This window comes from Oryx dammah, unplaced genomic scaffold (assembly GCF_014754425.2).
Source record: "Oryx dammah isolate SB20612 unplaced genomic scaffold, SCBI_Odam_1.1 HiC_scaffold_3, whole genome shotgun sequence".
Lineage (NCBI taxonomy): Eukaryota > Metazoa > Chordata > Mammalia > Artiodactyla > Bovidae > Oryx > Oryx dammah.
Window position 1 is genome coordinate 66415735 of NW_024070187.1, and position 26639 is coordinate 66442373.

At 40.2% G+C, this 26639-nt stretch overlaps 1 protein-coding gene across 3 annotated transcripts in view; it reads left to right on the forward strand.

Moving 5' to 3' along the window:
* The first annotated feature begins 537 nt into the window (after positions 1-537).
* SLAIN2 (SLAIN motif family member 2) overlaps positions 538-26639 on the forward strand; it is a 76127-nt gene continuing 50025 nt past the window's right edge. The window contains exon 1 of one of the 3 annotated variants that reach the window (XM_040238162.1): positions 538-1211. In XM_040238162.1, coding sequence (XP_040094096.1) covers positions 823-1211 — 389 coding nt within the window. In that variant the 5' untranslated portion in view covers positions 538-822. The remainder of the gene's footprint in view (positions 1212-26639) is intronic. The other 2 variants (XM_040238163.1, XM_040238164.1) reach the window with 2 other exon arrangements.

Consider the following 26639-nt stretch of genomic DNA (forward strand, 5'->3'; position numbering starts at 1 on the left):
TTCTTTTTTAGACGTCTCTTAACCATTTGAGATTTGGCTTTCTCATTTTCAGAAGAAGAAACGGGTCGCAGATGGTCTGCGGCTCCTGCCAGACCCGACAATCCCCTATTTCAAGAAGGCATCGACTAAGTATTTGCTAAACACACGAAGTAAAACTCTTTCCATGGGGCCAGGATCAGCGCCCACCAGAGAACCCGCTTAGAAGAACAGGAACGGACGCTGGACCCACAGGCGGTTGTTCAACCAACGCCAATTGGTGGGGCTAAGAGTCTTGACTTGCAATCTTAGTCCCACCCGCTGCCTGCTCCACACTCCCTCTCGTGCCCCGCCTGCGCCCGGAATCGCCCGTCTCATCCAGCAAAGCAGTGACCCGCCTCCGCCAACGCTCCGGACACGCCCCTTCCGGCTTAAGGCCCGCCCCCACGCGGCCCCGCCCCACCAGCCTCGCCCATGGCCACGCCCCTCCGCGAGAAGTGAGCTGGGTTGCTGGTGCCGGTCGGCGGCCGGTCCACCCACGACGCTCTGAGGTCACCCACTGGGCCGGGCTGAAGGGGGCGGAGGGACGGAGGGAAGATGGCTGCCGAGGCCGGATATTGGCGCCGCCTCCCCCAATCCTGGAGCCGGCGCAGATGAGGCGGCTCGGCTGGGTCCGGCGACGCTTGGGAACCGGAGCAGGAGGGACACAGGCGGTGGGGCCTGGCCCTGCTATATGCCGGCGCCTCGGCTAGAGTGAGCGGCGGCGGCGGCGCCTCTTTCCTGCGGCTCTTTGCCTGTCGCTGTGAGTCCGAACGGGTGGCGGGCGGCAGAGGCAGCGGGGCCGGGATGGAGGACGTTAACTCCGACGTGAACGCGGACCAGGAGGTGCGGAAGCTGCAGGAGCTGGTGAAGATGCTGGAGAAGCAGAACGAGCAGCTGAGGAGCCGCTCCGGGGCCGTGCAGGGCGCCGGCTCCTTCGGGCCCGGCAGCCCGGTTCGGGCCGGAGCGTCCACTCCCTCCTCCGGCACGGCGTCTCCTCGGGGCTTCCCCTTGGGCCTCAGCGCTAAATCGGGCAGCGGGGCCGGGTCGGGCCCGAGGCGGACGAGTAGCGAGGAGCTGCGGGACGCCACCTCCTTGCTGGCAGCGGGCGAGGGCGGCTTGCTGGACGAGGTGGAGCCGCTGCGGCCCGAGGAGCTGGAGCGCCTGTCAGGCTGGGAGGAGGAGGAGGAGAGCTGGTGAGCGCGGGGCTCCGGGCCGGGGCTGGGCGGGGACGGGGGTCCCCCGGTAGGACACCTCGCTTTGTGTAGCGGGGTCCGCTCTCTGACTCGTGGTTTTCTTGCTTTGGCAGCGGTAAGGTCAGCGAGAGTTGGGGATTCGAGGCTTGCGAGAGGAACAGGGTTTGTAGCTAGTTCTCCTGTGTTGGGGGACCCTCTGGGCTTTGGGCCCCGTTGGGGTCTGGGGACTGGCACAGCCTAGGAAGGGCTGCTCGCCGTGGGAGGAGTCGGAGATGGGAAACTGCTCTGTGGGAAGGGATCTTGCTTTGTGTGAAATCCTGGCTTTCGGATGCTGGCCTGGGTATTTTGGGTGTCGGGGAGGGGTTCTGCCTGATGAGGTGTCACCCGGTGCGGGGAGCAGACCAGGGTAATCGAAGTCCGCGCAGTGGTCAGCGTTTTGGACCAGTGGGAGTTGGGTACATTTCTGGCGGCGATGGGGAGACCGTGTGAATCAGCACTCCCCCTTGGGTAGTGGGGTGAAGCTTGCTTTGTGTGAAGAGGGCAGAGGATGGTGCCGCTTTGTGTAAGAGTCAACGGTGGAACAAGAGCCCTGACTCTCATTTTTTAAACAAGAATTAGGCTTGGCGTTTTCCTAAGCTGTGAAGTGACAGTTTTCCATCTTTCATTTCCATGTCATGCTAGAGGCAGAGAAAAAGAGCCCTATTTAAAAATGTGAACCGAACTGTATTGTCACAAGCTCCTCGATAAAATTGTGACCCACGGCATAATATCACTTCCATATATAGAGAGGACACGAGAGGCAGTTTCTTTCGTGTTTTATGACAATTGCATAAAAATATCTATGGGAAATTCTTAATTTGTCTTTTTTTTTTTTAAGTTTTCATCTTTTAGCTAAAGTATCTCTGTTCTTTGTTGAAATTGAAACTTCTAACTTAGTGAAATTGAAATCCTTCATAGACTCTGGTTTTGCAGGGCTGCAACTTTACTGAATGTCCTGATATAGTTGAGAGCTTTGCCTGGATTCAGGCCCTGGCTCTGCTACTCACAGCTGTATGACCTTGGGCAAGTTACTCTGAGCCTCACTTTCTTCCTCTTATTTGATGAAGAAAAATAATAGTTCTTTATTCTATAGCGTTGTGAAGATCATGTGAGGTAATCCATGTATCCTTTTAGCATGGGTCTGGTATATAAGCTCTCTGACACTAGCTGCTATTACTCTTAAGCCAAGTTGTTAATATCAAGAAATATTTATTTAGTGAGTGCTTCCAGGATCTTGTGGGAGATTCTTAAATTTGATCCCTGTTCATTAAGGCAGTTACAGTCTTGTTGGGATAGGGTTGCGAAGAGTCAGACCCGACTTGGCGACTGAACAACAAAATAAGAAATAGGCTGGGAAATACATTGTGAATTGCTTAAAAGATTGATAGGGACCGAAAGTACTGAGAGTGCTGAGAAATTGGGAAGAAAATAATGGTCTAAGGTAGTTGGGAAAACTTTGAGGAGAGGTGGAGCCTGAGGAGTGAGGTGCATTTTATGCTCTGACAACTGCCAGAGCAGAGTCAGAGATATTTGTAACTCTCGATTAGAAAGGTTTGAAATACAGAGATACTCTTGAATATATGATGTCAGGCCTTTATTATACTGCCAAGTGATACCAAATATAATTAGAACTGACTGTGGTAGTGACAGTTTTCATATTAGTGTGAAGTCATGTCCTCACAAAGGAATCCTAGGTATGTATACACTTTAAAAGAAGTGAGAATCATCTAAATACCATCGCATGCCTCTTCCAAGTGATGATGAGAATGATGCTCTTAATAATAACGAGGATTAGCTGCACTCATCCCCCATTTTAGATTACATACTCTTAGAACACATTAACTCTGCTTGGAGAGGCTGATTAAGTCTTTTGCTGCTTTGGTTTCTGAGCATAGGGTTTGTTCAAGTAAAGCAAGTCTTTTAAAATACTATGCCAGAAGTTTCTTTTGGCCAGTTGGTTCCTGGTTACATGTTTTGATGTTACAGATGTCCTACCCTTTTTCTGAAAAGATTTGTGTGAATTAAAAGTTTGAAAATCATGTTTAAAGTGTTTTTGGAGTATGTGTATGAAGTATTAAGTTATAAAGGGTGGTGGGTGTTAGCAGCAAGAGGAAGATTTGAAATCAGGAGTTTTTCTTAGCAAACTAAAAATCTACTTTCTGTAACATACACATTTCTTTCTCTTTCATTTAGGGAAATGTTTTTTTCCCCAAATGTATAACACAAAATGCCACTCCTGAAGGTGTTAGTAGATATTGTGTGAAAAAATAATTGTTGGTCTGAGATCAGATATATCTGGGGAAAAGGTTCAACAACAACGAAAAAGTTTTCTTTTATGCTGAATTTTTTTGATATCCTAGTATGTGTTGAATATAGTGAATCTCTTAAGTGGTATGGTTTGTCTCCTAAACTTATTTGAGCTCCCAAGGAACTAGTTTCTGTAGAACACATTTAGTAACCAGTATACTACTACTTAGTGGAGACGGAACTGGCAAACCACTCAGGTATTCTTGACTGGAGAATCCCATGGACAGAGGAGCCTGGTGGGCTGCAGTCCATGGGGTTGCAAAGAGTCGGACATGACTGAGTCACACACACACACACACAAACCCACTGTACTTTTAGCAGGGACTTTCACTCTTTTTAGATCCATCTTCATAATAAATACATTTTATACCACAGTTTAGTACACATATGTATCTGAATAATTGAAACAGTTTCACAAAACTATACTTTGTATATATGTTAAAGTGCTAGGATTTTCTGTTTCTTTAGGGTAAAAATGCTGGTTACAATTCACTGAGCTGATTTGGTGACCCATTAATGGTAATTATTAGTTTGGAAAATACTCTTATAGAACAACTCAGAAAAATCTAGAGAAGGAAACTTACATTATTGTGAATCCCAGTGTGTCATGCGATGCCAGGCAACGTATGAACAATTTTACACTTAATTGCATTTAATTTTTTATCCATTTATGAGGTAGGTATCATTTTCCAGGTAAGGAAACTTAATCACTCTCTAAGCATCAAATGGCAGACAGTAAATGATGGAGCCAGGATTTGAATCCAGGTCTTTATGACATCATAGCTTGTGTTGTCCCACTTTATTTTGCTTTCTCCAAGTATAATTCCTTTTCCACCTGAACAGCCCCTTACATTATTTGAGTACTACCATCATAACCCTACTAACTCCTCCCTACCACACACTGAGCACTCTAATCTCCAGAGTAAAACAACCTCAGTTTGTTTCCTTCTTGTTATTTAGCTCCTAAGTCATGTCCAACTCTTTTGCAATCCCATGGATTGTAGCCCACCAGCCTTCTCTGTCCATGGGATTCTCTAGGCAAAAATACTGGAGTGGGTTGCCATTTCCTTCTGCAGGGGATCTTTCTGACCCAGGGAGCAAAGCTGCTTCTCCTGCCTGGCAGGTGGATTCTTTAATACTGAGCCACCTAGAAAGCCCTTTAATCATTCCTAACTTAATGTAATTCTCTGATCCTTCAACCGTAGTCATTTTTCTCTTAATAAATTGTAGTTGTTCCTTGTCATTACATGTGTTATCCAGAACTGAACTTGGAATTTTAGATGATATTTGACCAGCGTGTGGTGGATATATTTTGCATGAGCTAAATGCTGTTATTTGGAACCAGGTATTTCATTAACAGTTTTGACTTCTGTTACTTAATGCTAATATGACCCAGTAGTTTCAATTACACGCTGTATTTTTATACATAAGTAGTTAAACCAAGTCTTCCTAACCCTGGTTTTCTGTAATTATTTTTTTAGCTTAAATATTAAGTTTTTGTTTTTTGTTAGTCTTGATTTAGGCATTTAATATTACCTATTCCTTCCAATTTTTTTGGGTCATTTTCATGGCTTCCCTAGTGGCTCAGACAGTAAAGCGTCTGCCTGCAATGTGGGAGATCCGGGTTCGATCCCTGGGTCGGAAGGATCCTCTGGAGAAGGAAATGGCAATCCACTCCAGTACCCTTGCCTGGAAAATCCCAGGGACAGAGGAGCCTGGTATGATACAGTCCATGGGGTCTCAAAGAGTCGGACGGGACTGAATGACTTCACTCACTCACTCACTGATACTTCATAGGAATACTTAATGGGTCTTCTTTCAGGTTGTTGATGAAATATTAGAATTATGGAATAAAGGGCTCTGAAGTATGCAGCGCAACTAGACTTCCTCCTGATTAACATCACTAGTCAACATACATTGTGGTTATTCAATAACTGTTAGTACTATTTCTTCTTATCAAGCCTATATGCCATTTTGCCTGTATGGATATTATGAAAGATTTTGCCAAATGTCTTGCTGTAATTAAGCTATATGGTGCCTACAGAGTTCTTACCTACAGTTAAGTGAACTTATCAAAATAGAAATTGCAGTTAATTTGATTTCACTTGTTCATGATGAATCTTCTGGCTTTTACCTTTTCTAACTTTACATTTTGTTTAACATAATTTTGAATTTTGCAAGAAATCTATCTGTGTGGAATTTCTAGACATGGCTTCCTTTTCGCTTTAGAAATTCTAATATTTCCTCTTATTCAGGCTTTTGACCCTTCCATAATATTTTGGATCAACAGCAGTAATTTGGTGATACAATTTCAGTTCTTTTCCATTATTTAGAAGAGTAGAGCTAACCTTGTTTCAAGCTGCCTTTCAGCTTACTATCACCTTGACTCAATTTGGACTTCAGTTTCCCTCAGTTTAGCCTCCCAACAAGTCCAGGTTCGTAGTTGAGTACTGTCAGCTGCATACACATTGCTTCTGTGCAGCAGATCCCCAGAGCCCTCCCATCCTGCGTGACTGAGACTTTACACTCACAGAACAGCAACTCCTTACCCCCAGGAACCCCAGCTCCTGGCAAGTACTGTTCTATGTACTTTATTTCTGTGAGTTTAGCTATTAGATGCCTATAAGTGGAATCACAAAGAATTTGTCCCTTTGTGACAAGCTTATTTCACGGAGCATAATTTTCTTAAGGTTCATCCATGTTGTAGCATATGATAGAGCTTCCTTCTGTTTTTAAGGCTGAATAATAGTCCATTCTATGTATATAACACAGCTTCTTTATCCATTCATCTTTTGGTGGATGCTTGCATTGCTTCCATTTCTTGGCTGGTGTGGAAAATGCTGTTATGAATGTGGGCCTACAAATAATCTGTGCAAGTCCTTGCTTTCACTTCTTGTGGATTCATAACCAGAAGTGGAGTTTTTTGATCAAATGGTAATTCTACGTTTAATTTTTTGAGAAGCCACTGTATTGTTTTCTACAGCAGCTAAGCCATCCCGCATTCCAACCAGCATTACACAAAGGTTCCAGTTTTTCCACATTCTTACCAATGCTTACTCCGATTCATTCTGAGTTTTTAAATTTTTGAATTATTTTTGGCTGTGCTGGGTCTTCATTGCTGCATGCGGGCTTTCTCTAGTTGTGGTGTGTGGGCTTCCAGTTGAGGTGATCTCTCTTGCTGCAGGCCACGAGCTCTATGGTGTGTAGGCTTCAGTAGTTGCAACACTTGGGCTCAGTAGTTGTGATTCACGGGCTTAGTTGCCCAACAGCATGTGGGATCTTTGTGGACCAGGGATTGAACTAGTGTTCCCTACATTGCAAGGTGAATTCTTAACCACTGGACCACCAGGGGAGCCTTCATTCTGAGTTTCTATATGGTGTGAGGTAGGGGTCCGACAATTCATTTTGCATGTGGACATCCTGTTGTCTCTGTACCATTTGTTGAGAAGACTTTTCTGTTCCCATTAAATTGTCATCACACCTTTGTCAAAATTCAGTTGCTTATAAATGTATGGGCTTATTTCTGGACTCTCAATTCTATTCTGTTAATCTTATCTATGACTATCCTTATTCCAGTACTACACAGCCATAATTACTATAGATTTGAAATTGGAAAGTGTGAGACTTCTGATTTTGTTTATTTCAAGATTGTTTTGGCTCTTCAGGGACTTTTGTATTTCCATATGAATTTTAGGATCAACTTGTAAATCTCAGAAAAAAAAAACACCTGGAATTTTGATAGGGATTATGTTAAACCTGTAGGTAAATTTGGGATTTTAACTACTGAGATCTTAACAATATTGATTTTTAATTTTTTTCAACTTTTAAAAAATTTTCCATGTATAAATGTTATGTTCCTTTTGTTTATTTTATTTTAGTCATTTTATTCTTTTTTGATGTCACTGTAAATGGAATTGTTTTTCTTAATTTCATTTTTGGACTCATTACTGCTGTATAGAAATACAGTTGATTTCTGTGTATTGATGTCATTGTCTCTTGCAGTCTTACCGAGGTTGTTTATTAGCTGTGATAGTTTGTTTTTTGGTGTGAATCCATAGTTTTTTATATCCATAAAAATAAAATAATAAAAATCCATAATTTTTTTTATATAAAATTACATCATCTGCTGATAGAGATAATTTAACTTCTTTTTTCCCAGGCTGGATGCCTTTTATTTCATCTTCCTGCCTAAATGCCCTGAAACTAGAACAGCCAGTATCATGTTGGGTATAAGCAGTGAAAGAAGACATCTGTCAATGGGATTTTTATTGTTCTTTTATTTTTAATAATTACTAACAATTATTTATTGCATTAACATATGATGGATACTATACTAAGCACTTCATATACTGTAATTCATCTTTTTAATAACCCAGTATGATCATTCTATTATTAATCCCCATTTTAAAGGTGAGGAAATTAAAGCTTAGATTAAATAACTTGCTTATAGTCACTCAAATATATGGACAAACTAGGATTGGAACACAGATACTCTGACTATATTGAAACATTTTCAACCGTGGTGTGTGTGCATGCTTAGTCATGTCCAACTCTTTGCGTCCCCATGGACTGTAGTCTGCCAGGCTCCTCTGTCCATGAAATTTTCTAGGCAGAATACGGGAGTGGTTTTCCATTTCCTCCTCCAGGGGATCTTCCTGGCCCAGGGATCGAACCCACAGCTCTTGTGTTTCCTGCTTGGCAGGCTGATTCTTTACCACTGTGCCACCTGGGAAGCCTTTACCTAATTCTAATTATCTGTATTTTTTTAATGTTACTTTTCATAGATTTGTACTGTTATTCACCTTTAGCTGTTCTGTATTCCACCTAATTTGTTTGATCATTTATCTTTTAACAACCTGAGCCCTAGGTACATTTTTGATTTCTTTATCTGACGACCTCTTTTGGTACTCGTTATTGTTGTGCTGAAGTGGCCTTTAGAGCCCCAGGAGTCAGACTGTAGCCCCACCCTTGTCAACTGCATGACCTTGTCAACCTACTCTCTGTGCTTGAGACTCTTCATTGTTTGTGGAGTTAATTATTATACCAGCCATATAGAATTAAATATCTGCAAAGCATTTACAAGTTCTTGGTACAAATTAAAAATACAAGTGTTAGGTTTGTCATCATCATCACCATTTTATTTTAATTCTACACTGGCCTGTCTTTGCAGTGAACTTGAAAAATTTAAACATGTACAAAAGTAGAATGAACAATGAAACGAACCCTTACTTATCACTCTCTTTAACAGTTACCAGCTCATGCCATTCTTGTTTCATTGTAGCATTAAAACCTCCACCTTTTGGACTGTTTTGAAGTAAATTTCATCTCAAGCATCATATCATTTAATTACTAAATGTTATAGTAGAAGATATGGACTCTTTTTAAACATAACTACAATACCAGTTTCCCATTTTTAATATCATCAAATGTGCTGTTAATGTCTTTAGATCATCACTATTACATCTTTTCTTTGTATGGAATTTGTATTAGGTAAGTAACATCATTCATATTTTTCTTTGGCCTATTGGCCTGTAGTCAGCTCCTGTAATATCATCATTAGTTTTATAATTAGTTAACATTTTTAATTAAATTTAGTTTTAGTGTCTCTGTGCTTTCATTTCTTAGTTGTTCTTTGGCAGGTGGAATCTTCCAGGACCAGGGATTGAACCTGTGTCTCGTGCATTGGCAAGTGGATTCTCATCCACTGTGCCACCAGGGAGGTCCCCTTAAAAGTTTTTGAGATTGGAAAACTAAATTGTTCCTCATATCCTGTTAAATTTGCTTTACTTTAAATCAGTTTTAAGTTTATGAAGACACTTTCACTCAGACTGCTCATCAATAAATTTTATTGATAAACTTTCCCCAGCTCAGCAATCGATAGGTATGTAGTTTTTACTTACTGTATTTTTTTTCTCATAGCCCTTCACTTCTGAGAATGGACTTTATTACCTGACCATTTTGTTTTATGTATCCTTTTTGTAGGAGACTGTTGGTAGAATTTGTAATTTAATATGATGAGCCCAGGTTTTTTTTTTTTTTTTTTGAGCCCAGGTTTATCAAGCAATTTAATTTGTATACTTGCCACCACTTATGATTTGGCAGTGGCTCACTGATTAAAATCTTAAAGTTTTGTCTTCTGGATTCTTCTGTACCAAGGAGATGTTATTTTAAAGTAACATGGTTTGTGTGTGTTTTAATTGAATCGGAAGTTATACATCAGATGACCATTTTATTCCCTTCTTAACTCTGGTTTCCCAGTGATTCTAACATGACTTTATATTTTCTTTTTTCTTCAATGGAACAAATTCTTAGAGCCTGTATGTGTGAGCAGCCCAGTGTTAGACATAGTGATGCATTTTCTTGCTTTCTTAAAAAATTGAATTTGACCAAGAAGGGCCACGTGATTGGTAAAATACATTACAGTCATTATTGTTTGAGCATGGTCTTTATACCAAGGCATTTTACGCATGTTAAATCATTTAATCTGTTTTGAATTGTAATTGTATTTATCTCCCCCCCTTTTTTTTCAATTAGGGTAAAATATACAAAACAAAAACTTCACCATTTTAATCACGTCTAAGTGTATAGTTCAGTGGCATATTAAATACATTTATGTTGTTGTGAGGTCATCTCCACTATCCTTCTCTAGAACTTTCTTTACAAATTGAAATTTTGTATAGACAGTAACTCCCCATTCCCCTATTCACCCTGCCTCCAGCCCCTCACCACCAACACCATTCTACAGTCTGTCTGTGAATTTGACTACTCTAGGTACCACATAGAAGTGGAATCATGTAGAATTTATCTTTTAGTGTCTGGTTTATTTCATTTATTGTTGTGTCTTCAAAGTTTATCTCGATCATATTGATAAGAAGGTGTCATGTTATCTTACTTGTCCTCTTACAAGTAAGGAAATTAAACTCGAAGTCACACAGCTAATATAGTTCATTGGGATTTATACCAAGCCTTAAAATCATACCTGATAAATAACATTTTATCTTGATTTGTTTAACCTGTAGATAGATTGATTTTTTAAGATTTATTCTGTATAACTCTGGAGATCATCACTAGGACAATAGGTATACATTGTTGTTGTTCGATTGCTCATTTGTGTCCGACTCTTTGCGAACCCATGGATTGTGGTATGCCAGGCTTCCTTGTCCTTCACCATCTCCCAGAGTTTGCTCAAACTTATGTCTGTTGAGTCGGTGATGCCATCCAACTCTCTCATCCTCTGTCATCCCCTTTCCCTCCTGCCTTCAGTCTTTCCCAGCATCAGGGTCTTTTTCAATGAGTTGACTCTTCACATTAGGTGGCCAGGGTATATATTAGAGGTAAGCAAATATTTAATTAATAGAAGGAAAATGTTCTAGTGGAGCTGTTCCTAGACAGTATGAACTGCCTTTAAAAAGTGTAACATTTAGCAGTAAAAGTTAATTGTCCTGTGGCAAGGGATGTTAGAAAGAGGTAAAAGTTGAATTTGATTACTTCTAAGTGTTCTTTTAAATTGTATTTCTGTGATTAAAATATTGTAGTCTTTTGGGAACATAAGATACCTTCAAGACAAAGTGCTAAGCTTAAATGTGGGAGAGATCTTTAAGCATCATGGAGTTTTTATAAATCTGTGGGACATTTCTTTGAATATCCTTAGTAATGGCAAATTCTTTTCCTGTTGAGGGTAGGTTTGAGTTTTGAAAACTGTCTAAAGTCATTATTATGCCTAGTGAATAAAAATGGGTTAGGAAGATATTTGAAGCTCTCAGCAGTTCACCTTTTTCCTAGATTTACTTGCTGTTGTCAGGAAATTTCATGAACGTTCAGGCCTATTACCTTTAAATCTTTGTTCTGTATAGAGTATCTTCTTTTTCTCTCTGAAATTCTAAATTTCCCACTTTGTTTACTTCCTCTTCAATGTTACCTACAACTGTTTATGTTTCTTTTTAGAGCACGTGTAACATCATAACCTCCTCTTTGGTCTGTCTTGTCTAGGTTGTGAGCATTTTAAGCAGAGGGAACAGTATCATATTCGTCTTTGTGTATCCAAAACAGACTGTCAGAATCTTGTGAGTTCAGTTATATTAAATTGAATCAATCTGATTGTCAATGATAAGTTGAAACTAGGTGAAGCTGAAAATAATGAGACCAGATTTTTTGCATGACTTGCATGCCCCCAATGCCAGTTAACAGTAAGGAATTTCACATGTAGCCTGCATAATGGCAGTATTGAAACTGTACTCTCCCATGAATTAATTAAAATACTGTCAAGATACATTGTCTTATCTCAAAAATCAGCTTCAAAATTGTCTCTTTGGTAGGATAACATATTTTATACGTCTTTGTATATTTTTTGATTTCTCAGTTTTCTGTTATGAACATAAGTTGCTTTTATAATTAAAAAATCCTGGTGATAAATCCTACTAATTGAAGTCAGTTTCATTAGTCTGTGGTCACATAGAGTAGGGATCGTAATACAACGTGATGGATATTTTTAGGTCACTTCCATGTCTCGGCTCTTGTGAATTGTGCTGCAGTGAACTTTGGGGTGCCTGTGTCTTTTCAAATTACGGTTTCTCTGAATATATGCCCATAGTATACCCATAGTGGGATTGCTGAATCATGTGGTAGTTCTGTATTTTTTTTTTAAGGAACCTCCATACTGTTTTCCATAATGGTTGTACCAATTTACATTCCTACCCACAGTGTAGGAAGGTTCCCTTTTCTCCACACCCTCTCCAGCATTTATTGTTGGTAGATCTTTTGATGATGACCATTCTGACTAGTGTGAGGTGATACCTCATAGTAGTTTTGATTCACATACCTCTAATAATTAGTGATATTGAGCATCTTTTTGTGTGCTTTTTGGCCATCTGTATGTCTTTGGAGAAATGTCTGTTTAATCTTCTCTTCCCTGCCCCTCCCCAACCCATTTTTTTGATTGAGTTGTTTGGTTTTTGTTTGTTTGTTTTATTGAGGTACATAAGTTGTTTGTATCTTTAGAGGTTAATCCCTTGTTGGTTACTTCATTTGCAAATATTTTCTCCTATTCTGTGGGTTGTCTTTTTGTTTATGGTCTCCTTTGCTATGCAAAAGCTTTTAAGTTTAATTAACTCCCATTCGTTTATTTTTATTTTCATTAGGAGGTGGATCAAAAAAAATTACTGTGATCTGTAGTCTGTTTTTATTGGGGGGAGGGATCCAAACAGCTTAATTTTCCAAGGATACCAGATAAAGAATTCTAAAGCTTGGAGTTCACATTCTGTGAGCCTTCTGGGTCACTGATGTTGCTTGCTCTCCTCAGTCTCATTTTTAGGACTACTGTTCATGCAGATCCCTGTGCCAGACTTCCTGAAGTACCTGGCTGGTGCTGATGCCCAGGTAGCTCAAAAAGACTCTTTTTCTCCCAGATCCCTGCCTTCTTGCCTTCTGTTGGGAGCATATCTATATATCAGTAAATTTGTTTAATTTTGACATGATTAAAAAAATAATTTGGATGGTAAATAGCATTAAATAATGTCTTAATGTAAATGCATTGAGTTATATTAATAATAATGTACTATTCCTAATAATGGTCTTCCCAGATGGCTCAGTGGTAGATAATCCTGCCAATGCAGGAGATGTGGATTCGAAGCCTGGATTGGGAAGATCCCCTAGAGAAGGAAATGGCAACCCACTCCAGTATTCTTGCCTGGAAGATCCCATGGACAGAGGAGCCTGGTGTGCTACAGTCCATGGGGGTCACAAAAGAGTCGAATACAATTTAGCAGTTAAACAGTAAAACAGCAACAAATTCATTATGATAATGACTTGTGCTAGCCAAGGCACTCGGCATGTTGACTCCTGTTAGGATAGTTTAGTAACAAAAGTGAACTTGTAAAAACATTTAGGTTTTAAATCTTTCAGTAATACAAGTTCTTATTTTGCGTGTTCTGTTTACTCAAAAATCACATCCTCTGTGATCTTTCATTTGGGAATCTAATGGAGGATGTGGGCACCTTTAGGAACAAACTAGATTATTTAAGAGGAAGACACAAAATGCAAAATATACAGTTTGCTTTAATCTTGGAAAAGGTTCAAATTCTGGAGTAAAATTGCAATTTCTTGACAATAGTAAAGAACTATAGGGAGGAAAATAAAAAGTGATTATATCTTCTTGAAATGTGAAAAAATAGTAGATAAGCAAGATAATGCAATACCATGAAGTTTGTGCAAATACTTAGAAATAGAGAAATAATGTTTAGTTAAAATTTAGAGGTTTAGAATTCATGAGGATGAATCAAACCATATCCCACTTCTAACAGTTTACTAGAAGGAGATTCCTCCCACGCATAACCCTCCACTACTCCATTCAGGAACTTCTGCTCATCTGTCTGTGAGAGAGTCAGAAAGTACCCAACCATGTGTGGCTGTTAAGGGTTGTTTTGTTTGAAAAGTATGAATTAGAAGCAAGGGGTGAGCCAGGCTAAGTCCACAAATAATCTGTGAGTCTGATAAACTTGAGGAATGGAATTTAATAGATGCTATCAAGTTAGTGAGGAGGTTTTAAGTATATGCATTTAGTGCCTAATTAGTGCTGTATTTTATAATTATAGAGATTATATTGTATGTCTCTATTAATAATTAGTAGATATAGAAAGAGTAAATTAATAGTTTTAGGATGTGACTATCTTTTGAGTGAACCTGCTAATTTCCCCCCTAGGAGGAAGATAATGGGTTTTTCATTGACTTGTCATAGTGAAACTCTTGTTTACCATTGGTTATTTTTCGCTTGGGCTGATCTGGAGGGGATTGAAAAAACAAAATCCTCCCAAGAAAGATGAATCCTAGAAACCTGAATCTGGAGGTTTGAAACTTGATGAATAGGTGCTGTAGGTTTCGATGGTAGTACTGCCTATGAGAGAGCTAACAAGTATTGTGTTAGGTACCATGCCTGGCCAGTGGTAGCTACCACATAAATGTTTGTTTAAATGACTGATTGTGGTTTTATACTAAGCCTTCAAGTGCTTGGAGTTTAACTTGGAAACATTATGAGAACAGAATTTGATTTTCTGTAAAACCAGCAGTGAGAGTTCTTAAAAAAAATTTATGTGGACTTGAATGTGAGAAAGTGAAAAAGTGAAAGTCACTCAGTTCTGTCCGACTCTTTGTGACCCCATGAACTATACAGTCCAGGGAATTCTCCATGCCAGAATACTGGAGTGGGATTTTCCCAACCCAGGGATCAAACCCAGGTCTCCCGCATTGCAGGCAGATTCTTTACCAGCTTCCAACAATGGGTACAGATAGATCAAAGGGTATGTCTTGCTGTTCTTTCTGAATCAAAAAGTACAGGGAAAAGAATGAGTGCCTCATTTGAGTTCAGTTCAGTCACTCGGTCGTGTCCGACTCTTTGTGACCCCATGAATCACAGCACACCAGGCCTCCCTGTCCGTCACCATCTCCCGGAGTTCACTCAAACTCACGTCCATCGAGTCGGTGATGCCATCGAGCCATCTCATCCTCTGTCGTCCCCTTCTCCTCCTGTCCCAAGTCCCTCCCAGCATCAATCTTTTCCAGTGAGTCAACTCTTTGCATGAGGTGGCCAAAGTACTGGAGTTTCAGCTTTAGCATCATTCCCTCCAAAGAACACCCAGGGCTGATGTCCTTCAGAATGGACTGGCTGGATCTCCTTGCAGTCCAAGGGACTCTCAAGAGTCTTCTCCAACACCACAGTTCAAAAGCATTAATTCTTCGGTGCTCAGCTTTCTTCACAGTCCAACTCTCACATCCATACATGACCACAGGAAAAACCATAGCCTTGACTAGACGGACCTTTGTTGGCAAAGTAATGTCTCTGCTTTTCAATATGCTGTCTAGGTTGGTCATAACTTTTCTTCCAAGGAGTAAGCGTCTTTTAATTTCATGGCTGCAGTCACCATCTGCAGTGATTTTGGAGCCCCCCAAAATAAAGTCTGACACTGTTTCCACTGTTTCCCCATCTATTTCCCATGAAGTGATGGGACCAGGTGCCATGATCTTCGTTTTCTGAATGTTGAGCTTTAGGCCAACTTTTTCACTCTCCTCTTTCACTTTCATCAAGAGCCTTTTTATTCCTCTTCACTTTCTACCATAAGGGTGGTGTCATCTGCATATGTGAGGTTATTGATATTTCTCCCAGCAATCTTGATTCCAGCTTGTGCTTCTTCCAGCCCAGAGTTTCTCATGATGTACTCTGCATAGAAGTTAAATAAGCAGGATGACAATATACAACCTTGACATACTCCTTTTCCTATTTGGAACCAGTCTGTAGTTCCATGTCCAGTTCTAACTGTTTCTTCCTGACCTGCATATAGGTTTCTCAAGAGGCAGGTCAGGTGGTCTGGTATTCCCATCTCTTGAAGAATTTTCCACAGTTTATTGTGATCCACACAGTCAAAGGCTTTGGCATAGTCAATAAAGCAGAAATAGATGTTTTTCTGGAACTCTCTAACTTTTTCCATGATCCAGCGGATGTTGGCAATTTGATCTCTGGTTCCTCTGCCTTTTCTAAAACCAGCTTGAACATCAGGAAGTTCACGGTTCACGTATTGCTGAAGCCTGGCTTGGGGAATTTTGAGCATTACTTTACTAGCGTGTGAGATGAGTGCAGTTGTGCGGTAGTTTGAGCATTCTTTGGCATTGCCTTTCTTTGGGATTGTAATGAAAATGGACCTTTTCCAGTCCTGTGGCCACTGCTGAGTTTTCCAAATTTGCTGGCATATTGAGTGCAGCACTTTCAGAGCATCATCTTTCAGGATTTGAAATAGCTCAACTGGAATTCCATCACCTCCACTAGCTTTGTTCGTAGTGATACTTTCTAAGGCTCACTTGACTTCACATTCCAGGATGTCTGGCTCTAGGTGAGTGATCATACCATCGTGATTATCTTGGTCGTGAAGATCTTTTTTGTACAGTTCTTCCTCTTACTCATTTGAGCAGGGTGAAGCAAAGCCTGTGAAGATAGAAGTTTGTTAAGGAACAAGTAAGAAAGTTGGCTTAAAACTCAACATACAGAAAACTAAGATCATGGCATCTGGTCCCATCACTTCATAGCAGATAGATGGGGAAACAATGGAAACAGTGAGAGACTTTATTTTTTTGGCTCCAAAATCACTGCAGATGGTGACTGCAGCTATGAAATTAAAAGACACTTGTTCCTTGGAAGAAAAGCTGTAACCAACCTAGACAGCATATTAAAATGCAGAGACATTACTTTACCAACAAAGCTCTGTCTAGTCAAAGCTATGATTTTTCCAGTAGTCATGTATGAATGTGAGAGTTGGACTATAAAGAAAGTTGAGTGCCGAAGAATTGATGTTTTTGAATTGTGATGTTGGAGAAGACTCTTGAGAGTCCCTTGGACAGCAAGGAGATCCAACCAGTCAATCCTAAAGGAAATCAGTCCTGAATATTCATTGGAAGGACTGATGCTGAAGCTGAAACTCCAATACTTTGGCCACCTGATGTGAAGAACCGACTCATTGGAAAAGACCCTGATGCTGGGAAAGATTGAGGGCAGGAGAAGGGGACGACAGAGGATGAGATGGTTGGATGGCATCACTGACACGATGGACATGAGTTTGAGTAGGCTCCAGGAGTTGGTGATGGACAGGGAAGCCTGGCGTGCTGCAGTCCATGGGATCACAAAGAGTCAGACAGGACTGAGAAACACATAGCAAAACTGGAATTCAAATCAAAGTACTGAGTCCATGATGATGGTCTTTCCATTTCATCCCAACCACTTATAATTGATTGCAAAGAGAACAGTCATATCAAGCTAAATGATTCAAGATCAGATTTGTTTAATTCCTCTTATAAAATATTTGTGTGCTTAGTTGCTCAGTCGTGTTCAACTCTTTGCAACCCCAGACTCCTCTGTCCATGGGGATTTTCCAAGCATGAATACTGAAGTGGGTTGCCATGCCCCCTTCCTGAGGATCTTCCCAACCCAGTGATCAAATCCAGGTCTGCTGCATTGCAGGCAGATTTTTTACTGTCTGAACCACCAGGGAAACCCTATAAAAGTAATATCAAAACAATATTTTTAAGCAGTGTAGATGTTTTATATCTACATTGCTTTTAAGAAAGTTAATTTACATTGCTTAAAAATAGCATTTTGATCTTACTTTCTTATATGAGAGAATTGATACTTTGGACCACATACTTCTATGTTGTGAGGGCTGTCCTGTGTATTGTATGATGTCTAGCAACACCCCTGGCCAGGCAGAAATGTCATACGTTGCCCGATGTTTCCTAGTGGCAAAATCACCCCAAGTATTGCACTAAAGCATACTTACATTGTCTACTTAATCAGAAATATTTAGTGCTGTATTGCAGGAATAAGTATCTGATTTAGTAACTTTGCTTCATACACATGTCTAAGTCATAAAATAGTAATATTCTGAACATTAGGAAAAACTACTGTGTGCCAGGCAGTTATCTTTGGGAATAAGAGTGGACCATAGAGATGATATGAATATTTCTGGCCCTGAGATGCTTGGAGTTTTATATGACAGAGAGTTAAATATGTATAACTTTTATGTATACATACAACTGCAGGCTTGAACAGTAGAGGACTAGATTGGGTTTTCTCTCAAGGACATTGTTAAATACTTTCACCATCCCCCTAAAATGTATTTCATGCATTCTAACCATCTTGCTATACAGTACAGTTTAATAATAAGGAACCCTCACATACTCATTCCTATCTTTCTATATCTGTCTTTTCAAAAGAAAAAGAGAAGAGAATGTCTGGACTGGCCTTAATGTTAACTTAAGTTCTAAAAGCAGAGTATAATGTATTACTTACTCTTTCTGCTCTGTCATGTAACATAAAGATATTAGCACTGTAATTACCTAATGTTTTAGGCTAGTCTATTGTTGAGGTTAAATCCTTATGTTTGAATATATGTTTATCTTAATATATGTATTTTGATTTCTTCTGTTCCTATTTGATTCGTGTTTTCACAAAGTGGACAAAATATTCTAATTTTACAGTAATCCAAAAATCTAATTTCAGAACTTGTAGGAATACTGCAAATAGGAGATTCTCTGAGCAGACAGTTTGGTGTTTATTATGTTGATGAATCTTTGTTACCAGTGTTTAGTAAATTCTAACTTGCTGCTTTCACATGTTTTCTCAGATATTTTTGCAGAAACCTTCCCAACACTAAGAAAAATATATATTAATTTTAAAAACCTAAGCTTGGTTGATAAACCATTAAAAGTCAGTATACATTATTATTGGGCTTCCCTGGTGGCTTAGATGGTAAAGAATCTGCCTGCAATGCAGGAGACCTGGGTTCAATCCCTGGGTTGGGAAGATCCCCTGGAGAAGGGAATGGCAACCCACTCCAATATTCTTGCCTGGAGAATCCCATGGACAGAGGAGCCTGGTGGGCTACAGTCCATGGGGTTGCAAAGAGTCGGACATGACTGAGCAACTGACACACACACACATACATTATTATTATTTAGGATTTGAAGGACATGTTGTTTGCTAAAAGTTAACTTTTTAGCCGTAAGAACCATGGTTTCTTAAACAGCTGAAGTCTTGTTTAAGGCCTTTCACAGATAAAATTAGCTGTTGACAAGCAAAATACTCTTAAGAGAATCAATATGAACCACACACACATATCATGAAATATATAGATGTGATACATGCTTTTGCTACAGTTTGCAGCAGCATCTGGTATAGTTTGAGACTTCCAGTCTTCCTGATGTCTTTTCTCAAAAAGAAACAACTCATTTTCTGATTGTTACACTCCCAGTTGATCTCATGGTTACTATTGTTTTCCAGCAGTACATGATTATGTCTCAACACTAGATGTTTGCCTTTTTAAAGAAGTAATTTCCAGCCCAGTTTTGTGGCATCCCAAGGAATATCAAAATGTTTTTATTTTCTTAAAATTAAAAAACTCATACCACATCAAAATGAGAATCAAGAGACTCATGAAATGAAAATGGAAGCATAGCATGTCACTGTCCAGAAGTTTGAGATTGACTACTTTAAAACTTTTCTTCAGTCTGTTCTACCTGCTCTGCCATTTTTTGATTCACCCTGTTGTGTTTTGCTGACATATTAGCAATTTATATTTGTATTCTACCCTGCAGCTGATGTCATTTTGGGGCTTCTAAACTGTTCTAAGACTTTATTAATGAATTTGCCTTGCAAATAATTACCACTGTTATTTACTAAAATTTCAAAAAGACTTTTATTGCATATAAAGTGAAGATACTTTTCTTCAATTGCATAATTACATATAAACTGAAGATACTTTCTTCAGTTGCATTGTGATTTTTTTCCCTTGTAACAGTAGGATCAATTACAGCTTTATATTTTGTGGTTCATAGGGCTTAGAAGAAAGCAGGGAATAGCAGAAGGCCATTAGGATGATTACTATATTGAAGTCTTTACAAGTATCTTTTGCATTTTTTAAAGTAATGGTATTAGTTGGAAAATATGATAGTTAAGAGCAATTGTTCTCAAGCAATCATGGTTTTGCCACTTAACAGCTGTGTCACTTTGGGCAAGTCATCTCACTGTGCTTCAGTGACCTCATTTATAAAACAGGGATTATAATAGTACCTGTCTCATAAGAGCTGTGCTTTCGGGGTGGCTTGGTGGTAAAGAATTCACCTGCCGTTGCAGGATATGTGAATTCAGTCCCTGGGTTGGGAAGATCCCCTGAAGAAGGAAATGGCAACCCACTTCAGTATTCTTGCCTGGGAAATCCCATGGACAGAGGAGCCTAGTGGGTTACAGTCCATGTGGTTGCAAAAGAGTCAGACATGACGAAGCAACTAAACAACAGCAACACAGTCCTAATAGTTTATTATATTTAGATGTGGTAGGACAAAAAATCTTGGGCTTCCCACATGGCACAGTGGTAAAGAATATACCTGCCAGTGCAGGAGATGCAAGAGATGCAGGTTCGATCCCTGGGTCAGGAAGGCCTCCTGGAATTGGAAATGGTAGCCTGCTCTAGTGTTTCTTGCCTGGGAAATTCCATGGACAAAGTAGCCTGGTGGGCTACAGTCCATGGGGTCAAAAAGAGTTGGGCACGACTGAGCAACTAACACTTTATTCAGGATCAAATACTTAATAGTCTGGAAATGTCATTACTATTGGAGGGAATATATATTGAGCTTTGTGAAGACAGAGGCTCTAATCTTTTGCTTTGAGTATGGCTTACTCAGTAAATAGAGAAGGATGATTTTGAGGTATTCAAATCTGATTTTCCTTAGCTTGTAAAAGTTTTCACACCAATCTGCAGAAGTGTCTCAGTAATAATTTTAATACAGCTTTTATTTTTACTTTAAGTTAAATCTTAACTTTATTAGCCTACTTTCAGCTGACTGCAACATGAAAAGTGATTATTGTGGTTATCTTAAATTCAGCAAAGTATCTCCAGTCTCCCGTCTACCCCCATCTTTTAATTATGTGTCTGCATAGAAAAGTCAGGAGAAACCTATGCAAACTATAAATATTAATAACTTCAGAGGACAGAATTGGTAGGGGGAAGATTATTATCACTTCTTGTTGTTCAGTCGTTAAGTCATGTTTGACTGTTTGACACTCCATGGACTGCATGCAGCACCCCAGGCTTCCCTGTCCTTCACCGTCTCCAAGAGTTGCTCAAACTCATGTCCATTGAGTCAGTGAAGCCATCCAACCATCTCATCCTCTGTCATCCCCTTCTCCTCCTGCCTTCACTATTTCCCAGCATCAGGGTCTTGCCAGTGAGTTGACTCTTAGCATCAGGTGGCCAAAGTGTTGCAGCTTCAGCATCAGTCCTTCCAGTGACTAAATTCAGGGTTGATTTCCTTTATGGATTCACTAGTTTGATCTATTTGCTGTCCAAGGTACTCTCAAGAATCTTCTCCAGCACCACAATTTGAAAGCATCAATTCTTTGGCACTCAGCCTTCTTCATGGTCCAGCTCTGACAACTGTACTACTGGAAAAACCATAGCTTTGACTATACAGACCTTTCTGGCTAACTAATGTCTCCTTTTTCATATGCTGTCTAGATTTGCAATAGCTTTTCTTCCAAGGAGCAATCGTCTTTTAATTTCTTGGCTGCAGTCACTGTCCACAGTCAGTTCAGTTCAGTCGCTCAGTCGTGTGCGACACTTTGTGACCCCATGGACTGCAGCACGCCAGGCTTCCTTGTCCATCACCAATTCCTGGAGCCTACTCAAACTCATGTCCATTGCGTCGGTGATGCACTCCAACCATCTCATCCTCTGTCGTCCCCTTCTCCGCCCACCTTGAATCTTTCCCAGCATAGTCTTTTCCAGTGAGTCAGTTCTTCGCATCAGGTGGCCAAAGTATTGGAGTTTCAGCTTCAGAATTAGTCCTTCCAATGAATATTCAGGACTGATTTCCTTTAGGATTGACTGGTTGGATCTCCTTGCTGTCCAAGGGACTCTCAACAGTCTTCAACCCCACAGTTCAAAAGCATCAATTCTTCGGCGCTCAGCTTTCCTCATAGTCCGACGCTCTCATACGTATGTGACTACTGGAAAAACCATAGCTTTAACTAGACGGACCTATGTTGGCAAAGTAATGTCTCTGCTTTTTAATATGCTGTCTAGTTTGGTCATAGCTTTTCTTCAAGGAGCAAGCATCTTTTAATTTCATGGCTGCAGTAACCATCTGCAGTGATTTTGGAGCCCCCCAACATCCCCATGGAAAAGAAATGCAAAAAAGCAAAATGGCTGTCTGGGGAGGCCGTACAAATAGCTGTGAAAGAAGAGAAGTGAAAAGCAAAGAGGAGAAAAGGAAAGAGGGCTGGAAGAAGCACAAGCTGGAATCAAGATTGCCTGGAGAAATATCAATAACCTCACATATGCAGATGACACCACCCTTAGGGCAGAAAGTGAAGAGGAACTAAAAAGCCTCTTGATGAAAGTGAAAGAGGAGAGTGAAAAAGTTGGCTTAAAGCTCAACATTCAGAAAATGAAGATCATGGCATCTGGTCCCATCACTTCATGGGAAATAGATGGGGAAACAGTGGAAACAGTGTCAGACTTTATTTTGGGGGGCTCCAAAATCACTGCAGATGGTGACTGCAGCCATGAAATTAAAAGACGCTTACTCCTTGGAAGGAAAGTTATGACCAACCTAGACAGCATATTGAAAAGCAGAGACATTACTTTGCCAACAAAGGTCCGTCTAGTCAAGTCTATGATTTTTCCAGTGGTCATGTATGAATGCGAGAGTTGGACTGTGAAGAAAGCTGAGCGCTGAAGAGTTGATGCTTTTAAATTGTGGTGTAGGGGAAGACTCTTGAGAGTCCCTTGGACTGCGAGGAGACCCAGCCAGTCCATTCTAAAGGAGATCAGCCCTGGGTGTTCTTTGGAAGGAACTCCAGTACTTTGGCCACCTGATGTGGAGAGTTGACTCATTGGAAAAGACCCTGATGCTGGGAGGGATTTGGGGGCAGGAGGAGAAGGGGATGACAGATGATGAGAAGGCATGGATGGCATCACTGACTCGATGGATGTAAGTTTGAGTGAACTCTGGAAGATGGTGATGGACAGGGAGGCCTGGCGTGCTGCAATTCATGGGGTCGCAAAGAGTGAGACACTGAGCAACTGAACTGAACTGAAGCATCTGAATGCAGAGTTCCTAAGAATAGCAAGAAGAGATAAGAAAGCCTTCTTCAGTGATCAGTGCAAAGAAATAAAGGAAAACAACAGAATGGGAAAGACTAGAGATCTCTTCAAGAAAATTAGAGATACCAAGGGAACATTTCATGCAAAGATGGGCTCGATAAAGGACAGAAATGGTATGGACCTAACAGAAGCAGAAGATATTAAGAAGAGGTGGCAAGAATACACAGAAGAACTGTACAAAAAAAAATCTTCATGACCCAGATAATTACGATGGTATGATCGCTCACCTAGAGCCAGACACTCTGGAATGTGAAGTCAAGTGGGCCTTAGAAAGTATCACTACAAACAAAGCTAGTGGAGGTGATGGAATTCCAGTTGAGCTATTTCAAATCCTGAAGGATGATGCTCTGAAAGTGCTGCACTCAATATGCCAGCAAATTTGGAAAACTCAGCAGTGGCCACAGGACTGGAAAAGGTCCATTTTCATTCCAGTCCCAAAGAAAGGCAATGCCAAAGAATGCTCAAACTACCGCACAACTGCACTCATCTCACACGCTAGTAAAGTAATGCTCAAAATTCCCCAAGCCAGGCTTCAGCAATACGTGAACCATGAACTTCCTGATGTTCAAGCTGGTTTTAGAAAAGGCAGAGGAACCAGAGATCAAATTGCCAACATCCGCTGGATCATGGAAAAAGTTAGAGAGTTCCAGAAAAACATCTATTTCTGCTTTATTGACTATGCCAAAGCCTTTGACTGTGTGGATCACAATGAACTGTGGAAAATTCTTCAAGAGATGGGAATACCAGACCACCTGACCTGCCTCTTGAGAAACCTATATGCAGGTCAGGAAGAAACAGTTAGAACTGGACATGGAACAACAGACTGGTTCCAGTTAGGAAAAGGAGTATGTCAAGGTTGTATATTGTCATCCTGCTTATTTAACTTCTATGCAGAGTACATCATGAGAAACTCCGGGCTGGAAGAAGCACAAGCTGGAATCAAGATTGCCGAGAGAAATATCAATAACCTCACATATGCAGATGACACCACCCTTATGGCAGAAAGTGAAGAGGTACTAAAAAGCCTCTTGATGAAAGTGAAAGAGGAGAGTGAAAAAGTTGACTTAAAGCTCAACCTTCAGAAAACGAAGATCACGGCATCTGGTCTCATCACTTCCTGGGAAATAGATGGGGAAACAGTGTCAGACTTTATTTTTTGGGCTCCAAAATCAGTGCACATGGTGACTACAGCCATGAAATTAAAAGACGCTTACTCCTTGGAAAGAAAGTTATGACCAACCTAGATAGCATATTCGAAAGCAGAGACATTATTTTGCCAACAAAGGTCCGTCTAGTCAAGGCTATGGTTTTTCCTGTGGTCATGTATGGATGTGAGAGTTGGACTGTGAAGAAGGCTGAGCGCCGAAGAATTGATGCATTTGAACTGTGGTGTTGGAGAAGACTCTTGAGAGTCCCTTGGACTGCAAGGAGATCCAACCAGTCCATTCTGAAGGAGGTCGGCCCCTGGTGTTCTTTGGAAGGAATGGTGCTAAAGCTGAAACTCCAATAGTTTGGCCACCTCATGCGAAGAGTTGACACATTGGAAAAGACTCTGATGCTGGGAGGGATTGGGGACAGGAGGAAAAGGGGACGACAGAGGATGAGATGGCTGGATGGCATCACTGACTCGATGGACGTGAGTTTGAGTGAACTCCGGGAGATGGTGACGGACAGGGAGGCCTGGCGTGCTGCAGTTCATGGGGTCACAAAGAGTCGGACACGACTGAGCGACTGGACTGACTGAAAATAAATAGTCTCTCACTGTTTCCATTGTTTCCCCATCTATTTTCTATGAAGTGATGGGACCGAATTCCATGATCTTAGTTTTCTGAATGTTGTAAAAACGTTTTTTTTTTAAGTTTTTGAAAACAAGTTTTAAATTTAAGCCAACTTTTTAATTTTAAGCCAGTTTTTTCACTGTCCTCTTTCACTTTCATCAAGAGGCTCTTTAGTTCTCTTTGCTTCCTGCCATAAGTGTGTTATCATCTGCATATCTGAGGTTATTGAATTTTTCTCCCGGCAGTCTTGATTCCAGCTTGTGCTTAATCCTGCCCAGCATTTCTCATGGTGCATATTATTTAAATAAGCAGAGTAACAATGTACAGCCTTGACATACTCCTTTTCTTATTTGGAACCAGTCTGTTGTTCCACATCCAATTCTAGCTGTTGATCCTTGACCTGCATACAGATTTCTCAGGAGGCAGGTAAGGTGGTCCTGTATTCGCATATCTTGAAGAATTTTCCACAGTTGATTGTGATCCACACAGTCAAAGGCTTTGGCATAGTCAGTAAAGCAGAAGTAGCTGTTTTTTCTGGAACTCTTGTTTTTTTTGATGATCCTGTGGATGTTGGCAATTTCATCTCTGATTCCTCTGCCTTTTCTAAATCCATCTGGAACCTCTGGACGTTCACGGTTCATGTACTGGTGAATCCCGACTTAGAGAATTTTGAGCATTACTTCACTAGTGTGTGAGATGAGTGTAACTGTGTGGTAGTTTGAGTATTCTTTGGGATTGCCTTCTTTGGGATTGGAATGAAAATGGACCTTTTCCAGTCCTGTGGCCATTGTTGAGTTTTCCAGATTTGTTGGCATATTGAGTGCAGCACTTTAAGAGCATCATCTTTCAGGATTTGAAATCGCTCAGGTGTAATTCCATCACCTGCATTCTTTTTGTTCATAGTGATGCTTCCAAGTCACTTCACTTTGCATTCCAGGATGTCTGGCTCTAGGTGAGTGATCACAGCATCATGATAATCTGGGTCACATAGATATTTTTTGTATAGTGACCATAATATATATTTTTAAATATATTACTAAAATTTTTACTCTTCCAAAATAGTTATATTCTTAGATTTTTTTAAAAAATCACAAGTCATAGTATACAGGCATGTGTAATGAATGGGTCAAAATATGATTGGTTATGATCAGTTTCTTAATATTCATATTGTTAGTATTCATATTCTTATATCTTTATTAGTTCTCTTTTAGCAATATACATAATGGTGTTTAATTCCTTTGTATTGATTAAGGGAAAATGCAATATCTTGAAAGGCCAATTATTTCTAACAGATTTTTTAATACCTTTACTAAGATAGAATTTACATAAAATTCACCTGTTTGTAGTATTATTTCCAGTATGTTTACAGAATAGTACAACCATGGCCATAATCTTGGATTAGAATATTTTCAGAATTCCCAAAAGAATTCTTATACCCATTAGCAGTCATTACCCATTTCTATTTCTCCACCCTCTCTCCTATCCCTAGGCAACCTCTAATCTACTTTCCATCTCATACTTTTGCCTATTCTAGACATTCCATATGAATGGTGTCATGCAGTTTGTGGTCTTTTGTGGCTGACTTCTTTAACTTAGTTTAGTATTTC